General features: G+C 40.6%; 1 protein-coding gene across 1 annotated transcript in view; it reads right to left on the bottom strand.

The window, feature by feature from the left end:
* The window catches only part of LOC119426094 (raftlin), a 31,800-nt gene extending 29,712 nt beyond the window's left edge, over positions 1 to 2,088 (bottom strand). The window contains exon 1 of the mRNA XM_037693652.1: positions 1,922 to 2,088. Within this exon, the coding sequence (XP_037549580.1) occupies positions 1,922 to 2,088 (167 nt within the window). The remainder of the gene's footprint in view (positions 1 to 1,921) is intronic.
* Positions 2,089 to 14,896: the final 12,808 nt, after the last annotated feature.

The following is a 14,896-nucleotide window of genomic DNA, read 5'->3' as shown; positions in this document are numbered from 1 at the left end:
ATTATCCATGCTGCTGATTATCCATGCTGCTGATTATCCATGCTGCTAATTATCCATGCTGCTGATTATCCATGCTGCTAATTAGCCATGCTGCTGATTATCCATGCTGCTGATTATCCATGCTGCTGATTATCCATGCTGCTGATTAGCCATGCTGCTGATTAGCCATGCTGCTGTATTCATTCATACCCATCTGCTCACCACAGACCCATGTTCAGGCAGCTGTTGATACTGTTGATTTTAGTATTTTAGTAATATTTTTTGTATGTTTTTACCATTTTATTAGTATTTTTAGTATTTTAGTAATTTTTTAGAATGTTTTTAGTATTTTAGTAATATTTTTAGTATGTTTTTAGTATTTTAGAAGTCTTTTAGTATGTTCTTAGTATTTTTGTAATTTTTTGTGTTTTTAGAATTTTAGTATGTTTTTAGTATTGTAGTATTATTTTTTAGTATGTTTTTAGTATTGTAGTATTATTTTTTAGTATTTTTTTTAGTATTTTTGCTGCATGCTTATTTCTTGTTTTGTGTGTGTGTGTGTGTGTGTGTGGGGGGGGGGGGGTGTTTGGGGGGGGGGGGGTGTTGCAAGTCGAGACAGTTCTTCTCGTCCTAACCATTTCATTGCATTGTTGACCTTGTGTTGATTTTGCACATGACAAATAAACCAAACCTGATATGCCGTATTGTTTTACATTATTAGTGTGCGTATAACCTAGATCTTTAAGCGTACAGTTTGGCATTTGTTTAACTTATATCTTAGTGTATGTCTTAGATTTGTGTATATTGTTTCTTTTCATACTTTATATTTTTGCTATTTTGGGGTGTAACTGGGACCTTGAGTACATAATTTTATTCCACCTCATGTGAATGACAATAAATATACTTGAACTTTTGTCGCTGAACATTTGACAAAGTAAATCTTTTATGTCAAAACGTCCACAGTTTTAGTTTTTCTTCAAATATCTGGTGTGAAAATCCTGACTTCCTAGCTGTGAAATGCACATAAGCAGAACAACTGTGGGTGGGAGAGGGCGTGAAAGCCCCTAAACCAATGTGGGCTTACAGGCTTCCCAACTTTATTGGCTAATCATCAACTTTTAACTACTGTTTGGTTCTGAGCAGTCACCACACAGTCGGGCTCGTGAGGGCTTTTCTTTTTGCAGCTGGATGCCACAGTGATGAAAGACTAAAATAAAAACAGCCGAGGAGAAATCCATACAGCTAAAATGAGAATAAATACACATTGGTGTGTGTCTCAGGGTGTAGGATTGATTAGGTTTTTCGTTGCATTGTCTTTTTTTTTTCATAGGCTCAGAGAAAACATGATTAGCAAAATAACTGGCTAAGAACATTCACCTCAGAAGTGCAGTGATTCAAAACAAATCTGGAAGGGCCAGGATTTCATCTAAAACTGAGGAGAAAACAATCCTGTTAACGTCTGAGGTGGGGTTCAGCTGATGGGGCGAGGGTTGGTCTACACATTAGCGGTTTCCTAACGCCGTCGAGCCAAATCGTGCAGAGCGTTTAAGAAGGATTGAGGGTGAGGAGCTAAATCCAGGGGAGGCAGCAGCGATAAAGACGGAGTGCATTTGCATTTCAACAAATCAGCTCATATTAAACCAGACAAAGGTGTTAAGACTTACACAGAAAGCTTTTTGAAGCATGACGGGATTATTTTCTTGGAAACAATCTTTAGGAATTACTCTGATTAACACCCTGTTTTTATTATTCGTCTTTAAAAGGGAGACGATGCATGAGAAAACAGTAACACATGACTATTTCAAGTATGTGTGGGAGTCGAGCTGTGTCGGGTCACATGAGGTCTCATCAGGGTTTTACAGGCTTCAGGAAGAAACAGAAACTTCTTTGGACATTAAGGGAACCAGAAGGTACTCAGGAGAAGAAAAGTTTCCAACAGCACATCGGGCTGTTGTTCATACCTTCTTTCCCCAACAGGAAATCCAAAAAGTGGTAGGTGTAGGCCACTCCGACTTTAGTTTCCACCTGAGGCCGTCGGAGGGTGGAGTAGATGTTTCCAGGGCTGCGCTTCTCTTCAGCCTTCCTCAGCTTTGGGAGCCGACACCCCATTTCTCTGAGAGAGAAGAGAAAATAAGGAAGCTTTGTAAAATTATGTGAAATTAAACTAGTGTTCCTTAAAGGAATGCATATGGCCGCCGCCTTGCATTAACATCAAAGTTCATGCTCAATAATCCAGGTAGGTAATCCAACAAAGTTCAGTCAGGTCAGATGGACAGTTTTTTTTCTTGTTGTTGAGCCGTTTCGCCCTTCATCCAAAGGACTTCATCAGTCCGAGGCACCACAAACAAACTCAGTCCCACAAGTAGCATACCAACATAGTGGACCAACCAGTTTACTGGTGTTAAGATGGTTTCTGGGGCCTGCCCTCTCCCCCATCAACTCCTCTGATGCAGCCAAAGTGGTTCAAAACATCAAAGTTCATGCTCAATAATCCAGGTAGAAAATCCAGCAAAGTTCAGTCAGGTCATCTGGACGGTTTCTTTTTTTAGTCTCCTCGGACTGATGAAGTCCTTTGGATGACGGACGAAACGTCTCAACAAAACAAAAGAAAAAGGACTCTCAGACCAAATTTGAGCTTGGCATCTGTAAAACTGTCCAGGTCGTACTCGTGTTTGTTTTTGCTGAGCTCGACCAGCTGTGGTGGCCATCTCGAATCAGTTCGACTCCAAAAGTTCATCAGATGTAGAGGTACATTCAGTTGTAACCTGAAGCGTGTAGTTAACCAGATATTTTGCTAACACACGGAGAAACGATCACATGCAAACATACACACAGACATAATCGCCTTTAATAGCAGCAAGTTTTAATAAAAGTACAAATAAAAGCTGAGGAGGCTGGTATAACAAAACTGATAGAGTTTCTAAATATAAGTAATTACACTTTCAATAGAGTGATAGTTTCAAACCAACATAAATCCTTCTGCTCATCTGCCACCTTTAGCTCCGGGGAACTACTGTGTGAATCTAACCACACACACACACACACACACACACACACTGCAATAACACTGAAATATGAGAGTGTCAGCCAGGGCCTGCTTGGTGGGCTGTGATACGGGGCAACTTCTAATCAAATAGGGCTGATTGAGAGCGACATGTTTGATCAGAACGAATTAAAGCAGAAATGAGACCGATTTCCTGCCCTGTCAAGCAGAGCGACACGAGATAGAGAGAGGGAAGGAGAGCCAAAATGTTGAGGATGTTGTACAGATGAACCATTTATATGCTGATCCAGGGCTTGCCTTGAAGCACAAAGACATTTCGGCTGGTTTAGAATCTTATTATATATATATGCTTGTGTGTAAATAAATAAATTGTAAATTTATATTTAGATGGTGATGAGCCTAGGCAGTTTTTTTTTTTTTTTAAAGGGCAATTTAAACTAAGAGTTTGGCTGCAAATTATAATAAAAATTAAAGGCTGAACATTACTTGATGAAATGCATTTAGCCTGTCACCTTTAATACAAGCAAACATTAAATGCACTCTCAGACACTGCAAAATGTCAAACTCGAGCTATGAATTCTGTAAAAATGACAAGAGATACAAACAGTTTGATGTTTGGCCACTGTTTGGTGACCAGCTTGAATTTGATTGGCTCAAAGTTAATCAATTGTAGATGAACATCCAATAATAGTGTGAATGTTTATGAAGCATTCACACTATTGTGATCCATTTTTCTTCCGTACATTATCAGGCGCAATACTCGTGCCGTTTTCAAGCTATTTCAACAAATCACAAACGTTCAGCTCGTTCAGGACAATCCTGCTATGACTTTTGGTATTGGTGCAACTTTAGCTTTTTGAAATATTTTTCTGCTACTTTTCAATCTGTTTTTGCTCATTTTAACTTTTTCGCCGATTTCCTATTTTTTGTGCTCATTTCTGCTTATTTACACCTAATTCTTAAAATGTGTTCTGCTAATTTAAGCTTGTTCTTTCATTTCAGCAACATTTTAGCAGGTTTTTAGCGAATTTCAGCTGTTTTTCAACTAGTTCTTCTGGAATAAGCATTTTCGCAGGTAATGCAATTTCGCTAGTTACTATTTAAAATGTTTAACAATAATATAAATCATGGCTCATGAGATATTTTGCTAACAGACAGGGTTGGCTCCAAAGGTTTGAAGCAAATTATCTTGTCCAATGAGTAGCACTTGGAATGTGTTGGGAAAGACTCTCAGCTACAACCAGTTTTTTTTATCTCAGTGTTTTTAAATTTATTTAATAGCAGCCATTTGTGTGTTTTTTTAAGATCAGTTAGTTGTGGTGGCCATCTTGAACTGTGTTGGCGCTAATGATTATTTCCTGAAAATATTTTTAAAATCCATAGGTTCATGAAACATTTTGCTAATACATAAGAGTTTACTCCAAATAGTTGATAGCAAAGAAATTGAGCAATCCGTTAGTGTTCAGAAGGCGTCCTGGAAAGGACTCTCAGCTACTACCATACCACATTTTAGCTCAGTATCTAACGTTGATTAATTAGAGCCCATTTTGGGGTTTTCTAAGGTCGACTAGCTGTGGCATCCATCTTGAATCAGGTCGACTCCAAAAGTTAATTACTAGTAGTTTGATGTACATCAGATAATTTCTTCGACAGCTTCATTAAAATTAGTCCAGTGGTTCGTTAGATACTTTGCTAACATGTACATACATGTGATTGCAGTATTTTATGTGTATTTACACCATGAAATGCAGGTGAGGCTGGAAAAACAACAAGAGTTGGGTGATAAGGCGCAACAAAAGAAAACAATGGGAATAAATGACAGGGGGAAAATGGGGCGTGGCCAAAAAAGCATCAAGCAAATTAGATGTGACAGGTTTGATACCCTCCAACCATCGCCACAGATACGCTTATTAATTCCGTCTGCCACAGCTTGCAAGAGTCACATGGTGAGGTGCACATCTGCATATCTAAATGTGTGTTTGTGTGTGTGTGAGTGTGTCCTCCCCAGAGGCAGGTCTATATCTGGATCTCTGGATCTGATCAGGGAGCATGGAGAATGACATAGTAACTCTCACTGGACTGAGTGCACGGACATTAACTCGGCTAACGATCCAAACGGACGACATTACGCGTGTGTCTGAGTGTGATGTGTGTTTTGGTGACTTACAGCTTCAGCTGCGTGCATTTCAAAAGGTTAGATACGTTTGAAAAAAATCCTTTATCTTGGTTACATTTTCTTTGCTCATCAGTTTTGAGTCACTCAAGTTGTTTCGAATTTTGCAAAGTCGAAGCAATTAAGATTCATTACTCCTTTAATGCAATGCTCGTTCTTAATGAAAACAAATGAGGAGAGATGGAGTGACGATGTCCTGGTAGGACACTTAAGTGTCTGATTTGTCTCTAATCTTCCTCCCACCATCTTGACTCATCTGCCCCCACGCTTCGCTCCAACATTTATCTTGTTTGTAGAGTTTAAAACTCTACCTGTCTACAACAAGCATTAATAACTCATTTTAAGCTCTTCTGCCTCTGCTCTCCATCTCTGATTATCCACTCCTCCCCTCCCTTTCATCTTATACAATGGGCTTGATTAGTTTTACTCTTCCATTTCCATCTGATTATAAGACTTTAAAAAAATCTCTACACTCGCCGCCAGTTAATTCTGACCTCTACATTTTCTCTTTCAATTCGTCAGTGTTGCACATTTTATTTTTAATTATATCCCTCCCACCCCCCACCCCCCATTCTCTCACTTTTCTGGTCAACTCTGTGCCATCCATTTCTACCAGTTATGATGCTTCCAGTCCATTTGACTGTTTTCTACCACTTCGTCTGCATTGCAACTGTAGACGTGATTTCTGAGCTAATCAAAAGACTTTCTCTTCATCCATCCATCTATTAACTTCCACTTTTTCCAAAGTTGGGTTGCCGGGGCAGCAGCTTGAGCAGGGAGGCCCAGACATCTTCTTCCAGCTCTTCTGGGAGGACCCCAAGGTGTTCCCAGGCCAACTGAGAGACGTAGTCTTTCCAGTGTGTCCTGGGTCTTCCCTGTAGTCTCTTCCCAGTCGTACATGCCCGAAGCACCTCCCTAGGGAGGCGCGCAAGAAGAATACTTACCAGATGTCCGAACCACCTCAACTGGCTCCTCTTGATGTGAAGGAGCAGCAGTTCTACTCTGAGTCTCTCCCAGATAACTGAACTTCTCACCCTATCTCTAAGGGAGAGTTCAGCTACCCTGTGGAGGAAACTCATTTCAACTGCCTGTATCCACAATCTCATCCTTTCTGTCACTACCCAACGTTCATGACCATAGGTGAGGGTAGGAACATTAGACCGGTAAACAGAGAGCTTTTCCTTACGGATCAGCTCCCTCTTCACCACAATGGACCGGCACAGAGTTCGCAATACTGCAGACGCTGCACTAATCCATCTGTCAGTCTCATGCTCCATTCTTCCCTCACTCGTGAACAAAACCCCGAGATACCTGAACTCCTCCAATTGAGGCAGAACCTCACACTCGACCCCAAGAGAGAAATTCACCATTTTCCAACAGAGGACCATGGCCTGAGATTTGGAGGTGCCGATTCTCATCCCAGCCGCTTCACATCCAGCTGTGAACCGCTCCAGTGAGAGTTGGAGATCACGGCATGGTGATGCCAACAGGACCACATCATCTGCAAAGAGCAGAGATGGAATCCTGAGGCCACCGAACCAGAAACCCTCCACTTTCTCTTCAGGGTTTCCACATTTGTTCCTTGAACAAAAGCTGAGGAGCTGAAGGTCTATCTTTTCTGAACTCCACTAATAACTCCAGCTACTGTTTCTCCCAGTCATTCCTCATTTGTTATCAGAGGTAACACAGTCCAAGTTGTGGGAGCATAAATCAACAAGAGTCAATATCTTTGACTTTTGGTTTACGTCTCTTTCGACCCAAACAAACCAGTACAGCATCTGTCAGGTCAGATTAACTCCAGTTATACAAAAGTCTTCTCCAACCCACTTTTTACATTAGAGAGATTTGTAGCTTTAAACCTTTGGGTGCCTTCCTGCTTTCCAACACTCCACCATTTCATCCAACCATGCATCCCTTTGTCCCACAGCAAATAAGATTCCCCCACAGAATGTGTCCTGCCCTGTAACCTTCCTGTAGTCTCCAGACACAAAGCCAAAAAACCTCGTTATGTTTTGATAGCTCATTCAATCCCAACGTATTATCCTTCTGGTCGGCTCATTAATATGTCTAATTAAGGACAAAGGTGCTGTTTGGGGATGTTCAACAGGATTCATCACTGGAAGGTAGAGATGGGCAATATGGACAAAAATTAATATCCAGATATTTTAAGACAAATCGCGATATACGATATGCATCTCGATATTTTTTTTCTCTCCATAAAATAACAAAAATATATTTCTGAGTCAAAGATATGGCCCAGTCGTCACACAGGCACATTTATTAACAAACAGCTGTAACTGTACAAAATAAATGTCTAAAAAATAAACTATTTACATATATTAGTTTATTTTTAGATATTTATTTATATTAAATAATAATCCTCTTAAACTGGGAGCAGCTGTGGCTGAGAGGCTAGAGCAGTCGTCCTCCGGTGGGAGAGTTGGGGCCTGGAAGGTTAAAAACAAATAAATAAATAAAAATTAGAAATGGGATAGGGTCCTAAACTACTGGAACAGTGAAACAGTGAAGGTGGCATCTCACTGGGCTGTAAACGTTGGACACTAAATGTCAACTCAAACTTAAATCAGTTCAATTTTTCTGTGCAATCTCACTGAATTCTGAGTGTTTGCAACCAAGCGGCCAGAAAACAACATGGCCGCATTTTGAAGCCCCTGCCAACATCGTGAGACATTCTAGAGACTCCCTCGCAAATGCTGTTTGCTAACTAGTTGCCAGCATTGACAGCCCGGCGAGACACAACCTTAATGTAAACCGTTACGAGTCATGTGGTTTGGGACTTTGATCCCCTTCTTAGCTTTCCTTCGATGGTAGTTAATGCAATTTCTACTCTATTCCAAAAGAAGGGTCCAAATGAGTCACACTGATTTGCAACCTAATTTCTCTGTTTTTCATTTTGCATTATGCAGAGCAAAACAAATAACCATTTTGAATTTCACACCGTCTGTGTGTTGCCTGTGGCAGGTGATTTTGTTGCGCTCAAATGAAGTGTAATTGGTTTCAGTCTCGTTCCTGACCAGCCATCGTGCCAGCGTTTGATCCCACGACCTATTATCATATTCGTTGCATGCAGACGGTTTGATTTCGAACCCAAACCCTCACTTTTACAGATGATCTCTGTCAGAAAAGGTTAAAAACAGACATCTGTAATTGGACGCAACACTGAGATTAAAAACCCCAGGTTGTTGTGCCAGAGACGCTCATCTGAGCTGAAGACTCGAGGCCTTTTATTTTTTTATTTTTTTGCCACATACAAGGCCTTTTTCTCTGAAAGTTGACTTCAAACAGAATCTCTCACTTGCCGTCGCACAAACGCAGGCAGAAAAAGGCCTTGACAGCAAAAAAAAACCTCTGCACTGTAACGGGAAAGAGACACACACATGAAAGGATTGAAAAAAAGAGAGAATGAAGTGAAAGACAGGGAGCAGAAGAGGGCTTCTCATTAGAGGATCTCTTGTAACGGAGTTTTTGAAATGACAGCAGATTTATGCGAGAGCATAATCTGTCTGCACTTAGTCACAGCTCTACTACCTCCAGTGCCACCTAAAGGATGGCTGATTTATGAGAAGCAATAATCATCTGAACACAGACGCAATCAGAGCAAACTTCATCGCAAACATGGATAGAATCACAGCAGAAAATGGCTAAAGTTGAGATTATAACTGTATTTATTGTAGGCCCTGTGTGACATAAGGTTATATAAACATATTCACGTGTGGCCATTACACCACTTTCATTTGGACGCAGATTAAGAATAAGAAAAGTATAACATATGGTTTATTTGTGGGCAAAATGAGCTATTTTAGCCTTTTTTTTCCCCTTACTAGATAAAGCTCAATAAACAAAGAAAAATAAAAGTTTCATCCATGAACACATTGCTTGAGCAACGAGAAGAACAAGAACCCTGCAACAGATGGTTTGACGCCCACAGAGCTCAGCTTATAGCCAAAGAAAAGAACTATGGCAAGTATACTTAAAGATGCTCAAGAGGACTTGTGAGAATCTGAGGTTTAAAAATATGAACAGTGGTCACACCACACAACAGACTACTGGTTTTGTCTTACTTTGAAAGGTATCCACACTTCATTTTAGTACTACTTGAACAATTTTAGTTTTCAACTATATAATCTCCCAGAAATATGTAATGCTAAGAACAAATTAGCATGACATATTCATTTTCGTCTGCCTATTTGGAGTCAGGCTGCGGAGGTAACTACTCCAGGACAGACTGTGTGACGAGCTCCTCCTGGGGGATCCCAGGGCTGCATTCCCAGGCCAGAGAGGATATATGCACCAGTATGTGCAAAAAAATTTGAAAAAAATCAATGCAGACATGCTCCTGTTTTTAGTATTTTATATAGTTTAATAATGCAGATGTTTTTGTTTTGTTTTTGCTTTTCATTTTACATGCTTTTATATCTTGTATGTTGTTGTCTCTACCTGATCTGTGTTCTTTGTTTTAAACAGGTCTCTCTTGTAAATGAGTCATCGAGGCTCATTGAGAATAACCTGTATAAATAAAGGTTGACTGAATGTGACTCTGCTGGCAAAATGAGTCAGAATGAGAACAGGAAAAAAAAAAGTTTAAATGTTTTTATTTGCTGTAATTGAGATTTGTGTAAAAATGAGTCCATAAAGACACAAGACACATCCTAGTAAATAAAATAACAGAATCCTCTAAGCTACATTTATATAAAAGTTTTCTAACAAGAATATCTTCAGGAATAATCTAAAATTTTCAACATTTTTTTTAAAAATTGACCATTTTAGTCAGCTGGTTGCTATAGCACTGGGAAATCCCTTCATATAATGTTTGGAGTCACCATGAAGCTTGGGGGTTCTTTTTAAATACACAGCTGGAATGACAATCTTTTAGAAAAAATAAAAATCAAGTTTTCGAGCCGGCACACTTGTAAACAAAACTAGCCTGTTAGCTAAATTTCAACAAGCTATGCATCAATTTAGGGCTATTGAGACAAATAATTTGAATATAATGAATAATGGAGGAGAAAAAAAATTATCTTTATGACTCATTTTGCCAGCAGGGGTCACGTATAATCTCTTCAAGGATGAAATTTGGCCGGAAAAAAATTAAATTGAAAGAAACTAAATCGAAGAAAAACAACAGTAGCACTCAGGACTATGTTAAACAGTGAAAGTAAGAGCATTTTCACACGCACAATGTGAAGGGAACTCAAGGGATTGGGACTGAACAGCTGTGTAGCCTTAAGAAAACCACTAACCAGTGAGGCTAACTGGAAAAAAGGCTTCAGTTTGTTAGGGAGCATAAAGATTGGACTCTGGAGCAATGGAAGAAGGTCATGTGGTCTGATGAGTCCAGGTTGACCCTGTTCCAGAGTGATGGGTGCATCAGGGTAAGAAGAGAGGCAGGTGAAGTGATGCACCCATCATGTCTAGTGCCGAGTCATCAATGCAAGATCTTGGTGAAAAATTAATGCAACACTGGATGGAAATAGATCTTGTGACATTGAAGAAGTTTATCGAAACAATGCTACAGTGAATGCTGCTGTAATCAAAGCTAAAGGCGGTCCAACAAAATATTAGTGTGTGACCTTTATTTTTTTTGGTGGCAACTTTTTTTTGACCAGGCAGTGTATTTCATAATGCCACTTTTCAGCAGAATGTCTTCAGCTGTCAATCACATCAGCGGGTTGGACCTGCACGCCCACTGGCTGATCCTTCGCATCCATTAGTTTTCCTGAATACCTGCTCACTGGTACAGCTAGTGTTCATTTTGTGAAACTCAAAGAACTAAAACAGCGAGTCCTCCCATGTGCGCTCCTGCAGCGCTGACCGATTTTTGGCAGTCCATTCGTTTTTGTCACGACACCTGTGTCTTCTGAGAACGTAATCCTCTCAGTTTGATCTGCTAGTTACCTGAGCTGAACGAAGTCCATGCAACTCTGCCATCCTTCATGACTGCTGACCTAGCAAGTCGCTGCTAGCTGCTATGCTAGCTGCTATGCTAGCTGCTATGCTAGCTGTACCAGTGAGCAGCAGTACAACTAATGGATGTGAAGGATCAGCCAGTGGACGTGAAGGTCCAACCCACTGACGTTGATTGACAGCTGAAGTCATTCTGCTGAAAAGTGGTATGAAATAAATAAGTCATGAAAAACACAATTATGAAATAAAACAATAAAAAAAAAATCATAATAATGAACTTAAATACTTATTTCATAATGCTTTATTTATTTATTTATTTAATTTTGAGCATTTTGGTGTTCCATAGTTAACCTCCAGAGGAAGCATCCCAGATTATCCAGGCACCTCAGCTGACTGCTTTTGAAGAGGAGGCACAGAGGCCCCAGTCCAAGATCCCACTGAATGACCAAGGTCCGTATCTAAAGCCGATCCTGGCCACCCTACAGAGGAAGCTCATATCAGCCGCTCGTATCTCAGTTTATTGACCATGATCCATATTTCAAATCTAGGTGAGGGACTGGAACATAGATCGGTAAATTCAGAGCTTTGCCTTTCGGCTCAGATCCTTCCTCTCAATGTCCTCATTAGATCCCAAACCTTTGGTCTGTACCTAAAAAGCAATCTGCAATGCTTCCAGTGGCCTTTGCCTTTATTAAAAAAAACACCTAACAGTGCATGGCATTAAGACCATAATATAATAAATGGCTTTTGGAGCTTATTATGCTTTTGTTTATTTAATGACAAAGATTAACATAAGCTGTTCAAACTGTAGGGGGTGACTAGTTGACAGAATTTCAGAATTAGAGGTGACAGACTGACTCCTGCAGAGTGGACTTCCCTCCCACTGGGCTTCACGGAGGACGATGCTGATGGTCATAAAAAAAAAAAAAAAAGAACAGAAGGAGGAGGAAATGGAAAGAGACAGAGAGCTGGGAGCATGTCAAGTTGCCTGCAGGGAGGTGTGATTCCTCCGAGCAACAAAGTAGTCACCTCAAACGGTGTTTTAATGAGGCTGCAAAGGGACGAGGAAAAAGTAATTATGACATTGATGTATTGCTCTGTCTCACAACTTTCTGCACATTTCACTTCCCCCAAAAAATATAGTTTATAAGAAATGCTGGGATTGGCTCTTATAACTGTGACGTAAGAAAAGATGATTAATTTGGTAGGCTAGATGTCACTCGCCCACTAAGGCAACCATTTTGACTTATTTAATGGGATCGAGTTTAAATGGAACATGGTACACTACATATATCCATCACATCATATCCAACATCATATCACACTTAATGTAACATCAGTTGCAAAGCAATACACAAGAAAAGGCTCGATTACATTTGCATGACATGTAACTCATACAAGTTGTTTATTTTTTGTAGAATGATGGAGGCTTCATGTTGGACGACCGTTTCAGGCTTTTTGTTTCCCGATGACAACGCCGTTTTTGAGTTAAGGTCAAAAACACCCTCTAATCGTGACAATTAAGATTCATAACTGGCTGTAACTATCGTACTCACCACTGCACTCTGTATTCACTGGTTAACTGGTCATCACCAACTTCATAGACACTCCCACTGGTACATTGTGGTACCAGAACTGGTTTCAACCAGTTTGACAAGACAGTCAACAAGGAAGAGGGCCGGCAGTGGAGGAGGGGCGTACCAACAGACCATCTTATCACAAGCAGAACTGGTTTGTTCCACTTTGGAGTAAGCTGTTGGAGGAAGAATCAGTTTTGTTGTGTGTTTCCTTGACTGAAGAAGCCTTCTGGATTGAAGGCGAAACATTTCAGCACAAAAAAAATTAACTGTCCAGATGACCTGACTGAAAAATATTTTCTACCTGGATTATTGAGCATGGACTTTGTTTCATCAGAAGACTTTAATTTTAAACTCTTAAATGACAGGCAGAAGAAGACATGCAGGCTTGGTCTCTCATTTTAGATCGTCAAGGGCCAGATTCAGATCGAGGTAGTCCTCAGTTTGGCCCGCGGACCTTACTTTGCACCACTAGGCTCTTCCCAGTAAATTTCCAGCAGTTTAAGAGGCCGTCATAAATATAACTAATTGACGTTTTTATTCATGTTGGGTTTTTGTGGAGGCAGCCTTGCTTGAAATTGCATGTTATTTCCATCTTGATTCACCCAACCTCGCGACCCCTGTCACGCAGCACGTGCTCGTAAGTGATGCCGCCTGCTAACAGTGGTAATGTGTAGTTTACTGAACGGGAAATGATACATGACGGGGTGGGGGGGCTCCCTGACGCGCGCCACATCGTTCCTCTCGCTCTTGCCGACACGCGCGGGGCAACTCATCACGTCACGCAGTTCCTCTCGAGCTCACTTCAACCTGTAACTGACGAGTCCGAGAGCTCGTTCCGTCCCGCCACCTACCCGGGAGGATTTATCAGTCAGAACACCGGTGTTGTATCGAGAAATGTTCCCCCCGCTCATTTAACAGACTTCAAAGTTGTTTTCAAACATGTAAAACCCCACGAGAGAAAATAAAAGTCCAAATGTTTCAGACTTATTGTTGTAAATGCGTCACAATAAACATCAGCAAGACGCTTTGGTTTACCTCGTGATCTAAATCCCCACCCAAAATAAAACGAAACTCACCGGTGAAGGATGGTCTCGAGCTGCTCGAAGTGGAAACTGGACTGAAGCTTCCTCACAGTCGAGTCCCTCCTCTCCCTCTAGTGTTTATGAGTGGGAGAAAGACACGCGGCTCTGACAGCCTGTCTGCGATCCAATGGGAGGAAAACATGAAGCCTTCGTTTAGGAAACTACAGCTGACTGGGAGGCAAGATGGAATTGAAACCTCCGCACTTTCTGTCCCCGGAGTTTTTACATGATGTCTACAACCAAGGTGTTTGTTTTCCAAAGTTCTCCTTAGAAAATTCATATTTTATAAGAATCTATCCAGACTCATCCATAATTCATAAAGTCTGACAGTCAGGGGGTCATGGGGAGGGGGGGGTATGAAGACTGGAAAAGGCCACTCCAGGGAACTCATCACACCACCAGACTGTGACAAAAAAAAAAAAAAAACTTCTGTGACCAAAAAGATGGGCTTGTTGCCAGGCAGGATGGCTTGGTGTGAGCTTGATAAAAACAGCCGAAGCAGGCGACATCGCCTCTTCCAACCCTGTGAGGTTCAACAGAAGCACAGAGGGCAAACTTGAACATCACATTTCTTGGACAAAAACACAGTGAACATTTTGTTGTAGAATCTGAAAGGGTTATTCAAGCTAAAAGAAGCAGCGCAGTGTTAAAAAGAACAAAACACTAGCTAATAGGCGCAAAAGGCTAATTAAAAGTAGCAGGTTTGGCTAAAACACTACATAAGAGGCTAATTTTGAGCTAAAAGTAACTAAACTTTGGCTCAAAGTAGCTAATGGTGAGCTAAAAGTCAGTCTGTTTAAAAGACAAAAACAGAGCAGGTACGCTGAAAAAGATTTAAAATAAAACAAAGTTTTTCAACAAATTAAAGAGACCAACACATTTCTACTGAGAAAATATTTGTAAAGTTGAACATTTCAAAAAGTATACAAGTTACAAACAAGAACATTTCAAAAAGTATACAAGTTACAAACAAGTCACAGCACTAATCTTCTGAATGAGCTCAGCACATCCATCCATCCATCCATCCATCCATCCATCCATCCATCCATCCTTCCTTCCTTCCTTCCTTCCTTCCTTCCTTCCTTCCTTCCTTCCTTCCTTCCTTCCTTCCTTCCTTCCTTCCTTCCTTCCTTCCTTCCTTCCTTCCTTCCTT

Source organism: Nematolebias whitei, chromosome 19 (genome assembly GCF_014905685.2).
Source record: "Nematolebias whitei isolate Nwh7 chromosome 19, NemWhi1, whole genome shotgun sequence".
In the NCBI taxonomy this organism is placed as follows: domain Eukaryota; kingdom Metazoa; phylum Chordata; class Actinopteri; order Cyprinodontiformes; family Rivulidae; genus Nematolebias; species Nematolebias whitei.
Note: the sequence above shows the minus strand (reverse complement) of the source record. Positions and strands in the feature narration are given on the sequence as shown.